This window comes from Colias philodice, chromosome 23 (assembly GCF_061535455.1).
Source record: "Colias philodice isolate Cphi_HAF_F1 chromosome 23, ilColPhil1 Martin Lab GWU primary, whole genome shotgun sequence".
Taxonomy (NCBI): domain Eukaryota; kingdom Metazoa; phylum Arthropoda; class Insecta; order Lepidoptera; family Pieridae; genus Colias; species Colias philodice.
The window spans coordinates 5721333-5744448 of NC_143108.1; the positions used below are offsets into that span (position 1 = coordinate 5721333).

The 23116-nt window shown below is 32.3% G+C and overlaps 1 protein-coding gene across 1 annotated transcript in view; it reads left to right on the plus strand.

The window, feature by feature from the left end:
* Meltrin (disintegrin and metalloproteinase domain-containing protein meltrin) overlaps positions 1-23116 on the plus strand; it is a 78631-nt gene that overhangs the window by 35390 nt on the left and 20125 nt on the right. The window contains exon 2 of the mRNA XM_089709849.1: positions 21000-21094. Within this exon, the coding sequence (XP_089565975.1) occupies positions 21000-21094 (95 nt within the window). The remainder of the gene's footprint in view (positions 1-20999; positions 21095-23116) is intronic.

Here is a 23116-nt window from a genome sequence, read left to right on the forward strand (position 1 = left end):
GATCTCAAGAGGTGTTAGAATTCAAAATGTAGGTAGGTCTTTCTAGTATACTGAAGTTTTTAGTTTATAAAATAGTAAAATAAACACAGCTAGTGTGCTTCGGATTGTATTTGCACAATCCTGTATAAATATGAGATAAAGATTATCTTAATAGCGGCATACCGGATATCTTCGTAAGATTTGTCACATGTCCTTGATATGATATGAGGCTTCTTAAATAATATAATTCCGCAAAAGCATAAGTAGGTAGTGGAAGTAGGTAGTAGATGTTGTTGAGAAATAAAATCGAAAGAGTAGAAGAATTTTGAATGCTCTGGCGGGCTCACGGTGACGGGTGGCCGAGAGACTAGGCGTCCGCGTCGCGTCGCTCTGGAATGGCAGAAAGACGCGAGTTCGAATCCTAGTGATGGAATTTTTTCTATTGTTTAAAAATTTCTCATTTATAAAGCATTTCAATGTTATAAAACTAAACATCAAAGATATTGTTTCATCAAATTATTATTGATCAAAGAAATACTAAGAATATTTTTTGATGTTATACAGAGGCCGATATTTAACTGTAATATAATGCAAGTCAAGCGTATCATATAAGTACTAGGTTTCAATATGTATTAGTATTTGATTGCTGAACATTAGCTGCCATTGACTGAGTTAACAGCACAAGCCGTAATAATAGTTTTTTGTCGTTAAGTGAAGAAAGTCGCTCGATAAGTGGAAAGTGAACCAATTATATTACAAAAGAAACTGCCTCCGGTGTTTCGAAAGTGATGCGTGAAGCCTTGAAATGACAATAAGGTAATTTGATATGGATGTTCCCTGATCAATAATTTTGGAGTTCTTTAAATAATTAAAGCAAGTTTATGATAAATGTTCTGGAAGAATTGCCTTGAATCTCTTTGTATGGAAATATGAAACGTCTAAAAAGATCAGTCAAAGTCAGGAACGTATGATTTTTTCAGGATTCGAACTATCTGTAGGTACTCGAAGAAACTTAATTAAACGATTTTGAGCTTTTACTCGTCATTGAGTTAACTGATAAATTCACAAAATATAAAGATAAATGTAGGTATAACTATGCTGCATATAATATCTAAATTTATAATTCTTTAAAAGTATTGTAATATATATGTTCCAATATTGTTCATATTCCTCAGTGCATTCCATACGATTTTGCGGTAATTTATGCACCGGCTCGTTCGTCTCGATATGGTTAGACCAGTCATTGGGAATCCCACAAGCTATCCCAGTTCAAACAACTCTTTTAAAGAAGGAATTGAGAATTTATCCCATACATAATCAAAGCAAAATCTATTGAAAGCTTCAAAGCATTTTTATTATATGCTATGTTCTATAGAATATAATATAATGTTTCGTTTTGGTTATTGTATAGCATGCTGAAATGAGGGAAACTGATTTATTAATGTTTTGGTTTTGAATGATAATATAGGGAAAATCATCACGTAATGCAAATTTTATGTTGTTTCTGGGAAAGGTACCAACCGTAACTAGTTATGTGACCGCAGTCCGCATGTTTAATTTTGATTGGTTTAAAAACCTGGAATTTCCTTTGACTTTCCTTTTTGGAAGTCAATAAGAGGAAGGAAAATTTTGCTTAAAATCTACTTTCATACATCGAACTTTGGATAAATTTGTAAAGGGGTGAAATGAATGTCTTGAATTGGGAAGGTAAAGAAAGCGGATTTTCTAGATTTACGTTTTACCATTTGTTACATTTGTCCGTTTTCTTTCCATCCCCTTACATTGAGTTCAGCCCCTTGCAATAAATTTAACCCATAAAATTATACTTTAATGGCCCTCTTTGGCACAGTCAGTTAAAAAAGAGCGTGTGTACCGAGTACATGTGTCAGAAATGAAACTTCTTTGGCAAGATTCAAAGATACCTAAATCGTCGCCTTACTCCATGAAGTATTGCCATGACGCGACCTTGAAATTTTACTCTCAATGGGCCGTTTTACTGCAAAAACGCCTGCTTTCTGTGATTCATCTTGTAATGTATATTTAGTTTAAGATAGTGCGGGCAAGCTGGGGATGCATGGGGTCAAGAACTTCACGTCTAGTCGTATCGAACGTATGATTATTTATTGACCACCACAAGGATTATGTGCGAAATGTGTGCAAGCCACTTTGGATTGTCAGTGGTGAGAATAGAGGTGATATTTCTGTGAGGTGATTGTTGCGATTGGTCGTTGCGGTCGGTTGTAACAATTAGCTGCATTGTTAAGGTGTGTCCCCGTTTGGGTGTAACAGTGTTCGCACGATTGGTTTACTTACTACTATTTTTAATAAGCTTTATAAAAGTATTACTGAGGCTGTTTACGCGTTTGCCCAAAAATTTCTTGATCGTTCTCCATTACTCGTTTTATCTAACAAGCTTATATTATTTTACTTATAAAGTAAACAGTTGGATTATACGTTTACACAAATTAATAAAATAATTATGGGTGAACTTAATGTCTTTCTTTAAACCTTAAAACGGAAGAAACTAACATTAGCATGAGACGAATGTCTAAACATTTTTAAATACTAGTTAAACGAAATTCGTTAACACATCTTAATTACATAATCAAATAATAAAAACCATAGCTTCACACGTGCTCCTATTTATTCAATGAACGTGTATAGTGTAGTAGACATTACAACACAGTGTGGGCGGACCGTAACAAGCGGTAATTAGTGTAACAATGGAATTTGCTTCAGTGGCCAATTCTTAGAGTTTTACGCGTGTCTGCGGTTTTGTAGTTCCCGTATAGATTGGGATGTTGTTTTGTTGTGACGGTGCAGGGAATATGTAGGTTGGATTTGTAAGGAATTTACGGGAATTAAAATTTGATTCGTACGTTTGTCGTTAAGTCGATGTATTGAATAGATTGGGCAAGCATGGATATATAATAATTAATAATGAGTACTTGTACTATCGTATTTTATATCGTATGGAGTACTAAATCCCGAATAGGCAAAGTAGGGAAGTAGGTATTAAGAAGGGAGTAGGTTAACAATATCCATAAATAATAACAAGGGACATTTTAATACGCTTAATTTTGTAATTTACGTGTGATTTAATAAGCTCCTTCCTTATAATTTTCCAGCTTTAGTAATAAAATGAATATCTATAAATTTTATTTGTCATGATGACTTATGTGGTAATTAAACGGTATGTTTGGTATAATTAAAGCGAATTCCACTTAAACTGTATGATAATATTCTGAGAAACTGTTGTTAAATATATATTCAGATACATTCTTCACATACCTAGTTATGGTTTCTCTTCATATTATTTTCATACTATCTATCCTGGCAGTATTGAAAGAGAGTTGATTGTGAAAATTCTTTATACAATAGAAAGCTTATTTTTCCTATTGGCTTTAAATTAATATCCATATAGGTACGTGACCAAGCTCTCACAATTAATGTCCCGCTCTAAATAAGTTCGAATACACGCACATACGCGTAATTTACTTCCTTTTTACTGAACTAGGTCAAAATAGTTCATCCCGTAGGATTTGGAGCGAGCGAGCTTTAACAGACGCATCCTGTATTCTAAGATATAGTAATAACATGCGTTGTGAAATACTACGTCCTGAAGAGGATTTAGGATTTACGCTACTCAGAAAGGTGGTTTTTGAAAGCAAATCGTACAAGTTGGATATTATTTTAGATCATGTAAGTAACTGAATATTTTGTCTAGTTAGTTATCTAATTGCATATTTTGTTTATTAAATTTAAACCAGTTCAGTGGTTTTGCGTGAAATAATAAACATATCAGTTATATTTTGTATTGTTATGTGGTGCTACTGTTGGATTTATTATTTTAGTATTCAAAAATTTGTGAGTTTATGCATGCTTTAGGTAATATTTTTGTCCGTTTGTCCTTATCAAGATGCAAACATACTGTATATGTACTCAAATTTCAATTTCTTAAGTATTTACCTACTTTGAAAAGATTGAAATAGCGAACATACTTGCGATTTTTTAACCGACTTCAAAAAGAGGAGGAGGTTATCAATTCGGCTGGTATATTTTTAGAGCAGTTGTGGCTCAGTGGTGAGACCTCGGACTTCGAATCGATAAGTCCGGGGTTCGAGACCGGGCGAGCGCGCAGGAAATAAAATGATTTTTCAATTTATCTGCGCATGTTGTAACATCACCACTGCTCGAACGGTGAAGGATAACATCGTGAGGAAACCGACATGTCGAAGAATCAAAAGTTCGACGATATGTGTCATCCGCCAACCCGCACTTGGCCAGCGTGGTGGATTATGGCCTGTACCCTCATAGGAGGCCCGTGTCCCAGCAGTGGGAACATATATGGGCTGATGATGATGATGATTTTTGTTTGTAAAATTGCCAAGATGATATTTAATTACATTAACATTTACTTTTATTCACAAGCACTTTGCCAAAGATTTGAGGGCAGCCGTAACACAATACATTGAGGGCACCACTTGACACTTAATGTTAATTAGGCATTTTCGTGCGCACACATGCGACATGGCGTCGAAATCGTTTTATTAACTTTTGCACTTATCACCGAGATGTGGCGGGAAATAAATGTTCTGGAATGTTCTGTGTGGTTTGATATGGAATGGTATGATAATTTCTGTGGTAACGCTGGTTTATAAGGACTTGTTAAAAGTGCCTTTTACGATTGACCTGTTGAAGGTTTCAATGTTTACTGTGACTTTGTCTTATTCTGTTCGATTCTGTGGCTGGTCACCTATGGCTGTGATCGGTGGCCCGTTTGCGCGGACCGTAAAATTTGGAAATACCTACGAATTTGGAAACATACTTCTCATGTACGCTCTATCTAAAATATCTTCTACATATTAATTATATTAAAAGTATAGCCTATAGGTATATTTTATACTTAGTTTCTTCACGTGCATTATGTATAAAGATTAAAATAGTGCTGCTATACGTCACCGAATACGTAAGTTAGTAAATAGGATTATTTGTTATTTATATATTATCTAATAAATAACTCCTTACTTTATTTTTATCAATTAGATACGGTATAATGCACTTATGGTAACTAAAGAGTCGGTTAAGTCACTTTATGTAACTTATATCATTAATTAGATATTAGAAGTGGGTTGTAAAGTTGCAGACTAGTTTAAGGGCCGGTTTGCCGATAATGTCTCTGATAACTTATTTGGCACATTTTGACGTTAATTTTGATACGTTATTTGTCACGATCACGATCGCTACAAATTCAACCTATAAATTCAGCATTTGTATTATTTGTTTATTTTATTAGTATTTTCAAATTGTATTCTCACTTTTCCTAAGATTACTACGCAGTTATTTGTTATAGAGGGAATACCGCAGTTAACAGTTCTTTAATCCTCATTTTAAAATACTTCAAAACCGCATCATTTAAAAAATACCCAACAAAAAGGTACCAGGAAGGTATCGCGTTTCGCTAAAGGTGCACACTGCACTCTGCAGAACTAGTTTAGCCTCGATTGCGCCCACGCGCGTGCGCAGCTGTGCCTCTGAGCTGAGTAAGCGAAGGCAGGTGCATGGTGCAGTTTTTTGGTTGCACGTGCCTTTTGGGGATTTAAAGATGTTTTTGGGGTATATAGTAATTAATTTAATGTAAGAAACAGATTTTGTAGATGAAACATTTGGTTGTTTATGGCATTAAGGTGAACTAATCGATGCGTTTTACTGTTAGAAAGCCACATTTGCCCAGGAACATATAGGCATATTTTTATATTGTATACAGTGATCAGTGAATCTGCGATGAGCGGCTTATATTTAAAAAGCTTTAAAAACGTTTTTTGGACATGTTAAATGGTCTCTCTTTCTTTAAGAAAAAAGGGACTGAAAGGAAAAATATGAATGTATCTTCATTTTACAACTGTGTTTGCGCTATTGTGAGTGGCTATAACTTCACAGAAATAATATATGTGCACTGGATATTACTGACCACACAATTTACTTCGCTTATATTAACCCTTCGTCTTGGGGAAACCCCACATAACCCTCCCTTGGCTATAAGCTATTACTTCACAGTCCACATAATATCGTCCACGTTTTAAATAGTTTCTGTATAAAAATAGTTACCATATTTATGTAGGTACAATTAAAACAAGCAATGAATGCACGCAAGAGCTTTTAAAATTGATAAAGTTTATCTCATCTTAATTATTCAGTATTTTATGTACCTAATGTATTAAGCTGGAAGCAAAGTGCTTCATTACGGATAATTTGCATGCTAATGGTATGCTCTTATTTTAACTAGACTAGATGTAATGACGATTGCGTGACTATTAAATTGGATTTTATACTTTATGTAGGAGTTATGTACTAGCTATGGAGTAATTATACGCATCTTTAAAGTGAAAGGCTTGTTATTAGTAGCTTACTTAAATATTAATTAATGATATGACATCTTTTAAGCTGCAATTTGCTAGTGTGGTGGATTATGACTGTTCACTGGAAAGAATAATAACTTACATAATAAGTATTTAATCTTCTAATATACCAGCCTCTATACCAGTAATTAAGTATAATGCCGCGTTAAGGAAACTAATCCTCCGTTAGGTCATGGTGGGACACTCCCTTACATTAACGATCCTTTAAAAGAATTAACAGCGTGTTAAACTAACTAACAGAGCATGGTGAAACTGGATCTTAAGCTGAAGTTTGTTTGTATGGTTGATCGCGGTACCTAATGTCAGGTGAACTATGATTTGCAATATAATTATAGTATCTATGAAAGCTAAGGCTCTATTTCTATAACATCACAATATGATCAATACGAGCGAAACTGCAATGAAAATCTTGTAAAAATGTTCATGTTGAGAGCAAATAAAGTTGCGTAGATCAGCTTGTATTTAATGTAATCATTATGCGTTAATGATGGCGTAAAAAACGAATTAGGAAAGATAAATGAACACAAGAAAGATAACCCGGTTTTTATTGTGGGTAGTTACTTATTAGCATAAGGTTTTTATCACATGTGCAACGTCAAGATTGCAAGTGAAAAGTTGGCATTTAATTATTTTAAGTTTCCCTGTTAGTAACCAAGGAATGAAAAAACTCATAATTCAGACATTTATTTATTCAATTAGACTTCTTCTAGAAGCATTTTTGAATCGTCATAACTAACATATTTTTAAAATTTACCACCGATTCGAAAGCATATCTTTGGAGGAAAACTGGCAAGTCAATATCTATTGTAAAATATTTTATTCCAAGTTGGTATTGGACAATAACAATACGAGTCATAGCTGATAAAAATGTAAACAACAGTAAAATAACACCTGACGATGATAGGTATCATCGTCAACACAGTGAGTCACGGATTTTCCGTTTAAAATTATTTTTCTCTCGCGTTATTCATTGAGAGTATAAACGTAAGAATATAATTTGAGTCATGTTTCTTAGGATTGTCTTGATTGCATTCACGTGGTTCTTAATAGGTGTATTATATTTCTTGTTTGTTATATGACCGGTGCCTAGAGTCGTAAAAATCTGGTAAATAAATATAAATTATGGATAGAACAGGGAATGATTGATTGGAATTTGATTGAAGAATACTTAAATTCTACTAATGTTCATGTACTTTTATTTTATTTACATTCAAATTCAATAGTTTTATTATGTAAAGGAATATGAGGGCGTTGACTTGACTTGACTAAAATGTCTGTAATTTTTAGTTGTGCTTCTAAACAGCTTAAAATTTAAATTAAAAGTTATACAGTATATTTATCTTATTACTTCTATTCTAAATATCCACTCTTACTTTGGAAAAACATAATTAAGGAGAGACCTACTATACACTGGTTAAAAAGTCGATTTAAAGATACGTGAAAATCGTTATAATTGCAACACACTAACCTAAGAATTAAGATGTCGAAACGAGTTTCAAATACAAATTACATAGACTAGAGAGCATGACAATTGCGTGACCTTATAGGCTTCAATATTAACTATTGTTTACCACGAACTGTAGGATTTTGAGGTCTTACCGTTTGTCGGCGAATGAACCGTGAATTCGTAAATGTTCGAAATTTGCATTGTTTAGCCCGAGAGCTGGAGTGCTGTTTGAATAATGTATCGTTTTTTTTGGCAAATTACGGGATATAACTGCGCATTGTTATAAAGCATTGTGATTTGTAGATTTATCTAAATTTAACAAAGAAATATTTTCATGAGGATCGTTTGCTTTACAGTTGATCCCTACATGTATCATTTCATAAATTATCACAATTTTTCATAGCAGTGAAATGCCACTTCAATATTGTATTATTCCTTTTATTATACACTAGCTTTCCGCCCGCGGCTTCGCCCGCGTTTTCAGAGAAAAACCCGTTCCCGTAGGATTTCCGGGATAAAACCTATCCTATGTCCTTTCTCGGGTATCAAAATATATCTATACCAAATTTCATGCAAATTGGTTCAGTAGTTCAGGCGTGATTGAGTAACAGACAGACAGACAGAGTTACTTTCGCATTTATAATATTAGTATGGATGCAGTTGAAAGCTGATGGTCTAATATAATTTTATTATCTCCATAAGAGAAAACCAATCAAAATGCTATAACAATATTCTAATGCAGACGGCTTGATTGAAGTAGAAAGTTCATTGTATTGTAAATGTTAATTCAATTCCGAAACTTGATTCTGCTAAAAGAAAGGATGCAAATGTAAATGATCTTATATTTATGACTCGCTAAATTAATGCATAATTTTAAACGAAATTTGATTATTGTATAATATAGGAATTGAACAATATACATATATGAATTTCTTTTCCATTAAGTATTGTTACGTTTCCATTTGTCCATAGATATTACTTAAGGAATAAGAATGTCTAATTTAATATTTCATCAATTCAATAATCCAACTTTACAAACAGGTAATAAAGACCAAATGAAATATCTCATTTTATTTTCTATATATCAAAAAATTAGATGACTCAACAAATCACCACGCCGTCTATAAACTGGTTCACCACAAGTAGTCCAGTGGACGAGACAAGTGCATTTAGCTCACAAACGGTTTCGTTATCTCGGCTACAATGTGATCCGAGTCGTAATGCTGTGTACCTCGACTGCGCAGGAGTTGTAGTCGAAATATGTGGTCGATATGTGGGCTATGTTGAGTTCGTGGGAAAGAGTGCATTGAAATGTAGGTGACTGTGTAGTAGTGTGAATTTGTTTTTGCGGTATATTTGAAGTAGATGTATAATACGTGATGTAATTGATAATGGAGACCTACTCATTATTCGTATGTAGTCCATTCGATTCTCGTGAAATTATAAAAAGGATAATTAATGACGTGCCAGTAAAATTGTCTGATTTTATTTTATTATTATTCAGTTCCGTTTTCACAACCATGCATGGCTTTTTTTTAATATTATCTAGGTAGTGAATTTAGCTTCAGCTAGCTCAAAGAACAGGAACATGAGTAACACTCGAAACTGTTAAGCGTATCTGGCGCAATCGAGTAAAGATATAGCCTACCAACCGCCCACGTAAACCAAGAATAATACAGTTTATGAATAATATACTCTTTAAGCCCAACACTAAGCACTTATAAAAATCACTTTTAATATTAAGCAACTAGTAAAGACGTTTGTCTTCTTATCCTTCATTAATTCTAAACGCGTCTGTCTCCAGACACACGACACGGTTACCGGTGATCCGTGAAATATTACCGTGGCCCTGTCCGCTCGTATTGTATTTCCTGCCCTTTTAAACCATCAGGGCTTTCTCAATGTCCTAATGTAACTAAGAAGGTAAAGGCTCTCGCGTCATTCAAAGGACATGAAAGGAACTGCAATATGTTTATGAAGTATGCACAATTATAGTTTAAAGCTTCACGCGTCCTACGTACATTATTTGCTCGTAACTAAATCAGTATGTTATAGTAGGACGCGTGAGAGATTAAGTCAAAAGGTGTAGATAGGTTAGAAGTACGCCGGCAGTGGCACTTTGAAAATTTGGCTAATTAGCCTGATACTTAGATTCTGCAGTTACTTCTACGAGTATTTAATCATGCCTCTTACTATGAAGCCTAGGTCAACGTCAGCAATCAGCATGTACCGTTGTTGAAGAATCAAAGTTATGTTGTTGGCTTGGCTGCTAGCTCTGTGTATGCCTTTAAGCTAATTCTATAAAAAGTTAATTTTATTTTATAAGGTACCTTTAAGTGTAAAAATGTTAATTACATTTAAGATGTTATATATACAAGAGGTCTTCTTTTTAAGTTTACATAACTAATAATGTGTGTCATTGCTTATGGAGAATGGGTTTATTATATTTTTCGAGTATGTTATGTTCCGATGATATAATTGCGAACTTAAAGAATTCAGATGAAAATTAATCTTGTAATTAGTGCGTAACACTGTTTTATTTTTTTCGCATCTGTATGCAGCATAAAAAATATTATATTTAAAGCATAAAACCATATCATATTATTTTTTCCAGTTTTGTATTTCAGACAGTAATGATTTAAAATAATACCTACCTAGTTGTTCTACTTCTTTATTACTTTAATGTTATTAACAAGTGTTAAATTAAAGTGTAGTATAATGTTCTATAGCTATATAATACATATATATTATAAGATGCATTATGCCGGTGGGTTTCGTAAGTGCAATCGATGCATAATTTTCGCAATCGTAGGGAAAGTAGCCCGGTCGCTTTTTGGCCTCGTACTTTGTGGGTTTCATTTCTTTAGTATAGAGAAGAATATTCTAGAAGTATACCTATAGTATTTTTTTTACAGAAAATGTTGTTTTATATGATGATTTCTTTGTATATATATGAGTTAGTTTTGCCATTAAAGTAGGTATGAGATTTCGACAAAGAAAAAATATATATGGTTTCTTGAATGATATTATAGAAGAAAAGCATGCTGGAATCTTTAGTTAAAACTTAAACAGACGTGAAATGCAAGCCCCATGCCCTACTATAGAGTAACTTTTTTTAACATTGAAATTATTATCAAGTGTGTAACGAAATTGCAACTCTATTCATTCAGTATCAAGTTTGAAAATGCATTAACACAAACCGGATTAAGCGTAAAAAACGCATTATGTCGCATGCGCATTTATGTCGTCATTAAATACATTGAATGACGTGTGATACGTACATAGTATAAAGAGAACATACGTACGTCAAATAGATTCGATTCGAGGCATGGATCGAATAGTTTTGATCTTTTTTTTCTGGGCCAATGAGCAAGGCTTATAATGGTAATTAGGCGTTTTTATGTGAATTATTATGTATGATGTATTTATGAATGAATCAGTCATAGGTGAACCTAAGAATATGGGATGTTAAAACAACAGCGCTCTCATTTATATTTTCATTTATTATAACGTGTTGTTATGGGTAATATCACAAAATAAAGTAGCAGCAGAAGCTGAGAAACATTATTTTGTTTCAGATTTTAAATGTTTTGGATTTACGATTACGATTTGAGCTTTTTAAGCTAGATTTTTGTTTTTGTTGTTTTGTACTGTTTTTGTGTGGTAATTTACATAATGTACTATTAAATCTGCTAACATCAATATCATGCGTTAAACTAGTTCAACAATATATTGATTCATACAACTGCCTACATAATAATGTAGTACAAATAACTATGTGTAAATCTCAGTGTATATTCAGTATATTTCACAAAAGCTATTAAATTCGTTAATAGCCAGTTAGTGAAGTAATCAAAGGCGTAATGAAATATTACCGTATGCAATATGAATAGGGAATGGATAAACGACATGCGTGTGCGCATAACCGTGACTGCGCGGGCGCAGCTGACGGACGGATATTATTATTACACTAGCAAAACACCGTGACGTTGTCTGCGTATCACAAACATAATTATGGGAAATGCAGGAATAGATTTATTTAATATGTGCAAGGGTTTTCTTTGTTTAGGATATTGTGATTTTAATTTAGTGAAGTTTAAGGCTCGATTCTTTAAATTGATCGAAATAATCAAATATCAATAATGATCAAAGCTTTAATTTATTTCTTATAGCTTACCTTTTAAGGTCGGATAATAACAAAACGATTCTCAAAATAGAAGCTTAAATAATAAATTGCATAGGTAGGCACATAAAGACCTGGCAAGTTTAATTACCAATGTTTAATTCATCTTTTTGCATTATTTTCCTCAATAATACGACACTTTGCATTGTTAGTAGGTACCCACTTCTAAAGAAAACAATAGCAGACATACAAGTTGACTAAAAGCTTCTCTCGTAAAAATAGTTTACCAACAATTATATTTAATACAAGATTTATAAATGGCTCTTATATCGCCTGAAACTGGTTTGTCGAGGTGAACTAGCAACAGTTGAGATTAAAAATAAGCAGAACTTAAACGAAATAAAAAAAATATAAATCGCACAGTTTAAAATGGCGGGATGAAATATTAAACAACCCTTGTTGTTTATTTGTTGATGCTGAGAGGTTTGAACTTTGAATGATATACGGCTTCGAATCCTGCGTAAAACCTATTTCAAATTTATTTCTATAAATATACATCTGATTTCGAAATTATAATGTTAATTATTAACCTACTCTTTCTCCTATAGGATCAGTTTATTTATATTAATGTAAGGGCAGATACATTTGATATCCGTTTCGCAGATTGATTTTCTTCACAGGCATGTAGATCTTTGTATCCAACAGGAATCGAACCTTACATCTCTTGTTTCAAACCTTGTCGCCATTTATTTATTATTTCCTTTGACTTTTTTTTTGATTCTGAGAGACTGAATGGTGGACCATCCTGCAAAAATTCAATTATTTCAATGTATCTGCTCATTATCCACATCTGGATAAAAAAAGTTGAACACTCAAGAAAAAGATCACGATGAAACCAACACGTTTCATAATAAATAATAATTCCTCATAACCCAATTTCGACTAAGGTCGTTAACATTCACCATTTCAAACCGTCAAGACTTCTTCTTAAAGAGGGTCGCTTTTTTACAATGGCGCCGAAGCCGTTTTTGAAGTGAAACTTCTTTAGGCGCGTTGAGAGTAAAATTTCAACGTCGCATGGCAACACAGTCACTTCATAGAGTAATGCCATAATTTTGCTATCTTTGAATCTTGTCAGTTCCACTTCTGACACGTGTGCTCGGCACCCAAGCTTACTTTTTTTTTACAATGGCGTCGAAAAACGCATAAAATGTCCTGCGCTTTTTATACCGTGACGATGACGCACGAACTGTGAACTTCCTTCCATTGTCAATGAGTATCTACGGTTAATGAACTGGCTTGTATTCAGTTTTTAATATGCGTTTTGTAGATACCCTTCTTTATATGTTGTTAGTTTTTACTTGGTTGAAGTTGGAAGGAAGTGGGTAGATTTGTTGATCCTAGATTGTAATGAGTGGGAGTATGTTACTTTTTAGATTATGAAAGTGTGTTGTTGTGCACAATTTTTGACCTACATAAAAGTACGAAGTAAGAAGTACGAATTCTGAAAGTAATCAGTAGCAATGTAGCATAGGTTTCAGTGGTCTAGATCAATCTGGTTTGTGTATTTTGAGGATTTCACAATTGTTGAAAGAATATGATACTGGCACAGCTATAATACATAGTAATTCATATATTATGTAGATTAAGGCATAAAATAATTTTGAATATCCTTGATCTCGATTATTTGCTTAACTCATTATTGAAATCAGTTCATGCATATTGCACAAAGGAAAATGCATTACAATACATAGTATGACTATGTACCATGTAATATCTGAATCGAATTGAATCTTAAATATTTGAACAAAATCGATTTTAACCCTCACGATTAATCAAATCACAAATGATAATATGCATGTATAATAACAAATGCCTTCGTATATGAAATCATTTAGTTAATATTTATAGTTTATACTAAAATTATAAAAATGTAAGTTTTTGTCATCAATTTTTGATAAGTAATAATCACAAAAAAAACTGTTAAAACAAACGTTATTACTTATTATACAACTAAAAAATTCCATTATTAAAAATGCCATTTTACAATAAATTATTTTAAAAATATCAAAAAGTGATTTTTAAAAACTTTTCATTCAATTATCACGTGTGCGAATTGCAATAATCTCCTACAGAATACGAAATGTAGCTTACATTGTTACACTAGTTATATAAATAACAGTTTATAGTGAGTGTAACCAAAATAACCTCAGTATTTAGTCGCAAACAACTTGTGTCTTTCTTATACTAGATTCCAAATGGATTAGTGTTTATGAATCATGATTGCAACAGGCTACTTTTGACTCTATTCAATTATGAACTTACCATTGAGGACAAAGGAAACTGGCTTAGTTATCTTCCGCATTCTATAAATTTATAAAGATTTTATGTATTTTGTACTAGCTGTACCGTGCGGCTTTTCCCGCGGACGAACCCGCTGTCATAATCATATATTTCTGTAGCTTATCTGTTAATCAGCCCCCCTATGCAAGTGGCTTTCTGTTAGCGTAGCGTTCAATAGAATAGACTACGAATGTATGAGATTGACGTAAGCTGTAGATACGTACTTGCATAGGGGGGCTGATGTTATTACCTGATGGAAAGATTAGTTCGTGAAAGAGTTACAATCCTGTACATACATCCATCCTCTTGAACTTTCGCATTTATTTTAGTTTTTGGTAGAGTAGGATTATTATGAATTTGTAGTCGATTATCGATATAAAGAAAAAATAAAAGAGGCACTAGTTTTATACATCACAATGTTTATTACAGAGCTTCCTAATACTTGATCGTAAAATAATTATTTTAACTATGAAGCAACAAAAATAACATTAATATGTGACTTCAGAATTTGCTTATTAATATCCGGGTTTTCATGCTCCAACAGTAGTTATTTACTACTATCAAACACGTGTATCGAATACAATAAAACAAATAAAAATTAAACGTAAACATAATAAAAATACCAGACGTATCATTGCAATGTACCAGGAAATCATAATGAGATAGAAATAGTGTTACATAAAGGGCGTATATAAAAAGTTGCACCGTAGCTAATATAAGTAGTATATGTACATAATATGTATGTAAGTTTATATGTATGTTATGTGTTTGATAGATATTTACCTGTATAGGAGGTTAATATCTATAAAGTTGATTGTTTTTGTTACAATTTCGTAGGTATTTTTATTTGTAAAGTTTTCTTTGTTTTATAAATTTTTGTTTATGTTTTGGATTAATATGTTTTGTTGTTGTGTATATTTTAATGTGTTTATTGTGTACTAGTTAAATCAATTTATTTGAAAACATTGTAATGCAATTTCATTCTTCTTATGCCTTCCTACATTTATTTGTACTGATAGTTCTTAAATTATAGCTTGAGCTAATCTGAAAATTAAATATTATTATTTTATTCATGTGAATACCTAATAAGGTAAGGTAAATCATTGTGAAATTACATTTCAATTACATGGGTGATTCCAGCCAAGTGTCCTGTTTTGATAAAAATATGCACTATCAATGTGTGAATATTAATATTTTAAATCCTATTTATTTAATTATTTAATACATTAATTATTAAAAGATTTATAGTTACAATTAAGTACTTGGTATTTTTCCTTATTAATAATGTTATCTTTTGGTTAAATAATACTTAAATTTTATAATATGTATCTGCATCCTGCGGTTTTCCGTGATAAAGTGTGCAAACATCACATTTTAACACTCTGTTTTTGGGCATAACTAATAAGAAAGATTATTTTTCCGACCCAAATATCGACCAATAGAATTGCACCATTCGACGTCACGTGGTACAACCTACATGGTATTATACTGATAATTTTTTGAAAATTTTCTCTGGTCGTTGACGTCAAACTGACCAGGTTCAATTCAATTGTGAAATTATTGGCCGACATTTGGGACGGAAAAATAATCTCCCGAATACCACACGAGCTTCAAAATTATCTGGCATTTCCCTCAAGGTTCCCTGCAAACAAATAAAGTTGTCAAGTTTTTCAGGAAAAATCACTCGCGCTTCGCGCTCGTGAATTTTTAACCTTGACTAAGAACTTGACTCCTTCATTTGTTTGCAACGAACCTATCGGAAAATACCCGATAATTTTGAAGCTCTTGTGGTATTATAAGTGAAAATTCAGATTTTCAATGTTTGATCAGTGGCTATAAAGCTTATTTTCTTTTTTCAAATGTTAATCATAGCATAATTAAACTATCATCATGTTAAATTATCTCTAAATCGATTTGGCCGTTCAGTCGTAGAACACACATTACGTTTTTATATCTTAATCTTAATATGTATATGTATATAAATCTCGTGTCACAATGTTTGTCCTCAATGGACTCCTAAACCACTTAACCGATTATAATAAAATTCGCACACCATGTGCAGTTCGATCCAACTTGAGAGATAGGATAGTTTAAACATGTAGGTACCACGGGCGAAGCCGGAGCGGACCGCTAGTAAGTTTTATATTTAAACGTTTTAAAATTGTTTATAAGCAGTACAAATATATATTTTAAAGTGATTCATATGCCGTTATCTTAGGCACTTAGATCCCGTTAAGACTTAGACATGGCGAATGGCGATACTATATCCCGTAAATCAACGCTTATCAAGGTATTATCTCTATAGGAAACCTAGAAATGTTCTCTGACTACATTTCTAGACATATATTTAGTCTAGTCCTAGATAGTAGTCATTTATTGATTGTGTAGGATTTGAATTAAATTATGGTTTACTATATTTTCGATGATAAAAATCCTACTAATGTTATGAGTTTGTGAGGGTGGATGGAAGGATATTTGTTATTTTTTCACGTAAAAACTACTGAACCGATTACAATGAAATTATGTAAGTATGTAGGTAGCTGAAGACGGGTTTTTTCCTTTAATTGAGGCGGCAATATATATATTATATGATTTTAAGCTTCTAGCTGTTGCTTTTTACTTTAATCACTTTCATTTAGTTTAAAAGATATAAATTTTATCTATATACATATATGTATTTAATATCTCAACTTTAATTAGCTATATGTATCATAGCTTGTATTAAAGTTAATTAAATATTTTATTATTGTTGTAGGTATATGCAGAATAATGAGTACTCAGTAATTACAGTAAAATAACATGTATTTGCACAATTAATTTAACCACAATGCAGTTATTTGCAATGTTATTGTTTTTCATTTCCTATAACGATAGTGTAAAATTTTCCTTTATAACAAACTGTATGTTATGTCTGCATAATTGGTATGCGAAAGCCAAATAGGAATCATTTATACGATGACTATTTTTGCAAATGTTAAAAAATGCATGCTCGGATTAAAAAAATATCTAATAGGTATCAATAATTAAATTTTGTTTATAAGTAGATATTTTTCTAATTATTCGCCGCGGGTGGGTTGGATCGCGTGCATTTTTAAAATCTTCACATATTATATGTACATTTAAGATGTAAAATCAACACTTCAATTGTCTGGTATTTATTGGTTTTTAATATTTAGAAATTATAAATTATAATACTGATACGAAAATTACTAAATTAAATTATGTAATAAAAAAAAATAGTGTGTCCTTCAAGTTATTTAGTCAGCAGTTTCAAAATACATAGTTCCAAAAGTTTTAACTAAGTATTTGCATATAAGAATGTATCATTTGTATAAGTAACTTCACAGTTAAAAGTTGTATGGAATATGGATAGTGGATACAGAATATAAAGTACCCAAATAATATCTATGCATTGTGCCAATTATCAGCCAAATTAACTAAAAATGGGTCGGTCTATAATTGTCGAAAACAACGCGTGTGGCGGTCGCCTCGTCGCTGTAGTGAACTGTGACGTCATCCAGTTATCTATTGTAATTTATATGGCTATTATAATTATTATACGAATAGCTGGGTGTATGAACGTTTATTGGCGACATGTAGCACTGTTTGTCAGTGTGTATTGTTGTATGGAAATGATGTATGTTTTGTTAAATTAAGTTATGAGGTTGGATAATAGAGCGGTTTATTGAAGTTGGAGTTTCAATAAAATTCTCTTGTCCGTAGCATTAGGTAGGTTACCCACCACTCGTAGTTTCAAAGATACGGTCATATAAAATTAAAGATGTGCAAAAATGTCTTGTCTAGCTGTAACTGTGAAAATATATAAAAAAAACATCTGTTATAAAGCTTTCGGTATGGAAATTTAAATATGTACTCCGTTTAACAAAATCTAGAAGCACTTCTTCTATATACTATTACCTATCACAGATCTTAAGTTCTGTAATAAGAATTCACTATTATTAAAAATCGACGAATTATACAAAAAAATTGAAATTAAAATAAGCGTACCAACCCATATGTCCATTGCGATGTGATAAATGAAGTGACAATTGTTATGTCATCGATCTTTATCTAGGCACGAACTGAACTAAGCTGGGCTTATATGCCGTTTAGTCATGCGACTTTTATTTGTGTGTTTAACCACATTGTTAAACGAAAGCTGTATGCGTGTACTAGAGTACACACGTAAGAAGTGAATCTTCTTTATGACCTTAAAAATGTCACGAGTATGGCGTAACGCAAAAATGTCACGCGTACGGCGTAACGGAAAAATGTCACGCGTACGGCGTAACGCAAAAATGTTACACTAAATTTTTGTCCAACCCCGAAAAAGAAGTTTCACTTCAAAATGTTGAGTATGTACAGGTAAATTAGCTTGGAGAAATTTTTGCATATGTAGTGGTGTGTATATTACTCAGATCTTAGAGCGCGTTTCCACTATATCGTTCTGGCCTATACAAAAATGTTTCGATATCCTAACATTACTATTTAATTTTATACTTATTCCTAGCAACACTTTTGTTTTCAATAAAAACAAGTTTTTATTTGAAAGAAAATGGTTTTGACTTTATAAAAAAAAATATATCATTCAATTTTACGTCCTTCAGCAAACGACAAGGCGACTACCGTGAAACAATAAAATATCGTGTCCATAATAATTTGTTTCATAATTAATATTTGATCATAATAATTACGAAACAAAACAAATAAATAAATCGTCACTTGATAGTGGAAAGTGGAAACACGCACAAAACCAGAATAAACCAGTTTACGCTGTCCGCAGGTGTCACGTGCAGTCGTTTGGTACCGTTAGAACATAAAGCACACATTTCATTCAAAAATAATAATTATTATGTACGTAGTTTAATTGATAAATTTTGTATTTGTTGATTGTTGTTATTATTTGTTATTATTGTTATAATATTTGTTGAAGTGAATTACATGTCCCGCAGCCGGAGGCCCCAAATGAAAACTCAGATGTACTTAAAAACTACATTTAATAGCTAAAATGATACTTTTACACCCATGTCTGCACGATGCAGACCGGAGTTAAAGAATGAATTTATACAGTTTAATAATTATAAAGACGTAAGCTTGGATGCTAACTAAGGGAAATCGCATCCACATTCTATTCCCGTGCGAACGGCGTATTCAGCAGTTTTGTATGAAGGCAGGGCCATAAGTCATAACTAGTGTTTAATTTGTGTGTAAGTGTTGTAACTTTATATTGTTAATTCAAAATGGCTCCAGAGTTAAAACATGGTCGAGGCAAGCCTTTGACTTCTCAAACTAAAGAATTAAACTTTAAATGTCGTTTCTTTTTCAGGTTAGTAAATTTTTCATTTTAGTAACATTGTTAATGTAGAAGTTATATATTGTATGTTAAATGTGCAAATATTAAAATAAAGTCTCATCTTTTTCAGAGGAGAAACACATATACTTAGTTTAATTTAAAATCCCTTATATATATAACATAAAAACTAAAAATAAAATGTTGTTTTATTTTATTTGCTGACCATACACTACTACAAACGCAAAAATTTCTCCAAGCTAATTTACCTGTAGTTGTTTTAAAATAAGAATATGTTAAATTTCATCGAAAGCTGTCTAATTGTTCAGGTGTGACGAGCAAACTTTTCTACTTGACGCTGACTAGGCTTTCTTTTCTCTTCCTGTATTATTATTTTATTAGATTTTATAATAAACTATCTTACTGTTAACCTCTTCGGAAGGGGTAGTCCAGTTAAGTCGGCAACACATCTTCGGACACGTCTGAAGATGCCTATGGGCTGTGGAATTGCTTACCACCAGGCGATCCACATGCTCGTGTTTGCCTTCTTTCATATAAAAAATGTGGGAATTGCATCCTAAGTTTCCTTAGTATCCATATTTCTAAATGACTCCAAAAAGTTGCTTTGTTCTACTGCATATTTTTTACTAGCTACTCGCCCGGAACCACCTGAATGCTGAATGTCCATTTTTTACCTTCGAATGTTGAACTGACTAATATATGCTCACCGAATTAAGCGCCAAATTTTTTTTCTTATAAAACTGAATGTGAAGCATGTATACCGAAGTGATAATTCGTGACAAATTCGCGCAGCACATTGTTATGTTGATGAGCAAACCTGTCAGGAATCTTATTGGGATACTAAGTGACCCACTGCTAGGCGTGGGTTCGATTCGTTAAACAGAAAAACACTAGGCAAGTAGAGTTGTGGTTCGCCCCCACTTTCCGTATATATTTTATATGTTTAATGTGGGTCAGTAGGTATATTTTAAAAGAGGTTTTGTGATGTTTTTTTATTTCAAAATATAGACGACTAGGTTTCTGCCCGGGGCTTCGCCCGCGCAATCAAAGAAAATCCCGCATAGTTTCCGTTCCCGTGGGATTACCGGGATTGCGTCATTTTCCCGGGATAAAAAGTAGCCTATGTCTCGGGTATCAAAATATCTCCATACCAAATTTCGGAAAATTGGTTCAGTAGTTTAGGCGTGATTGAGTAACAGACAGACAGACAGAGTTACTTTCGCATTTATAATATTAAGTATGGATTATCCATTATCAAGTAGGTACACTTAAAATCGTATACTTTCAACAGTTTAATCTGTGTGATCATTCCAACAAAATCCATATTAATAATTGATAACAACTAAATAACTAATTACAATTAATTTCTTGTTACAGGAAGCCCGGCACCAGAATTTGCCAGGCACACAATAGTGCGACCGATCCTGCATCATGCAAGAACCAAGCGAGAGATCACAACCACTAGACATACGGTAATAGATTACTTTTACATTAATTAACACCTAAAGAATTTTTCAAACCGGACCAGTAGTTCCTGAGATGAGCGCGGTCAAACAAACAAACAAGCTCTTAAGCTTTATAACATTTAAGTATAGATTTAGATTTTTTTACATAGTTATTTAGTAATAGCTCGACCTAATTAATACCTGTTAAAAATGATGTGAACCAAAATCGTCTTGTGGTTGAAATTCGATACTGTAACTCTAACAACTCTCCCCTGCGTTCCACTGCACATAGCGCGATTAAACATGTCACAGTCATCTGGTTGAATTTGCTATTTGATTAAATGACTGGCGCGTTCAATGAATGGCCACATTTAATTGAATGACTAGGCCGATCGACTTTTGTGAAATAAAAGTTCCCATAAACTATTTAATTTCTTTTGAGATTTCTTATTACATCAAAATGTAGAGAATATATTTCTAGCTATTTAATCTATATCAAACTGTATCTTATTCTGTTCAGGCGTAAAAGAGTAGTAGAGAGACGCACTTTATAATATTGGTAACTAGTCATTTTAGTGCAAATGAGGATTCTATAAATCCCATGTTTTATTTCTATAAAATAAGAAAAATTATGGTTTTTTCTATAAACATATCTCTTTTATAGCATTGAAAATCAAAACAAAATGCGAACAGATATTAAAATGTCATTTCCTTCCTAAAGGATAAGCTAGTTCCTATGCCATTGGTCTATTTTCAGCACTAGATAATAATAATAATAATATCTGGCATTCCGGAAATAATATAAAATGTCAATATGATAGAAAAACTATTGTTATTATATTTATTTAAACACTTCCGAGGTCATTATGACTCATTCGACATTTTTAATTAATACATTTTTTGCTTTTCCGCTGTATAGATAGATATTCCAATGAAAAAAAAAAAGAAAACATACCTAATATAATTTAGTGAAATTGTGAATCTCGCTTCGTCACTTTATTGCACTTGCCATTATTTTCATATTATGAAAGTCAGTACTAAGTATACGATTAAAAAGAAAAATAAACGTTTCTACTTTCTAGTTTAGTATTATTATTATATATATCATTTATGAGTTATGACAGAGTATTCGCGTTATTGAAGAGAATGAAACTTCTTTATCGAGGTTGGAAAAAATTTTGTGCATATGCATATATGCATCGTTACGCGTGACATTTTTCCTTTACGCGCCATCTTTGTCTTATCCCTACCACGCGTGATTTGACGTATTTATGTAAAGTTGCATATATATGTAGTAAATTATTTTTTGATAAATAAGGTCATAAAGAAGTTTCACTTCTTACGTGTGTACCTTAGTACACGCACACATTTTTTAATATTATTCTTTAAGAAATTAAAAAAATTTTCCTTCTGAAATAGTCGTTTATGACATAATAATAATTATGTTTAAGATTTTTTTTAATTTAAATAGCTGACAATTTTCATGTTTTCTACACATTTGCACGTTTCACTCTTCATTTAACGGCTAAATTGGGCCGTTAGAGAGTTTTTTCCTGCTTCTGCGAATATCTGGTGGTCAAGTAAACACAGTAATGTTTCAGGTTTTTGGTTATTTTTCAATTCTTTAACAACAAAAAGCCTCAAAACTTTCGAAAAGTTTTCCCATAGCAAACAGATCGAATAAATCGTCACTCCATTATAATAATAACTAAATGTAATTCGCTGTTAGACAAGCTCTAAATACAGTTTAATCATTGCACAAAAAATAATTTAAAATGCCATTCGTTTTGCCTTATCAGAAATAAATTATCTTAATCCAGCGTGAAGGTTGAAGGCTTGATCCAAATTGCGAAATTAGTTTATAATTCCAACAATTATTACTCATACTCTAATATTTGTTATGCTTTTCCTTGCACTAGATTTTTAGAATATTATTTTCCGGTGAGGTTTTGATTTTGGTTAAAATATACGATAAAAAGAGGATATTTGAATGTTTTCCGGTAGATGATTAATTCAAATTAAACTCATTACAGCTTTAATAACGCCAAT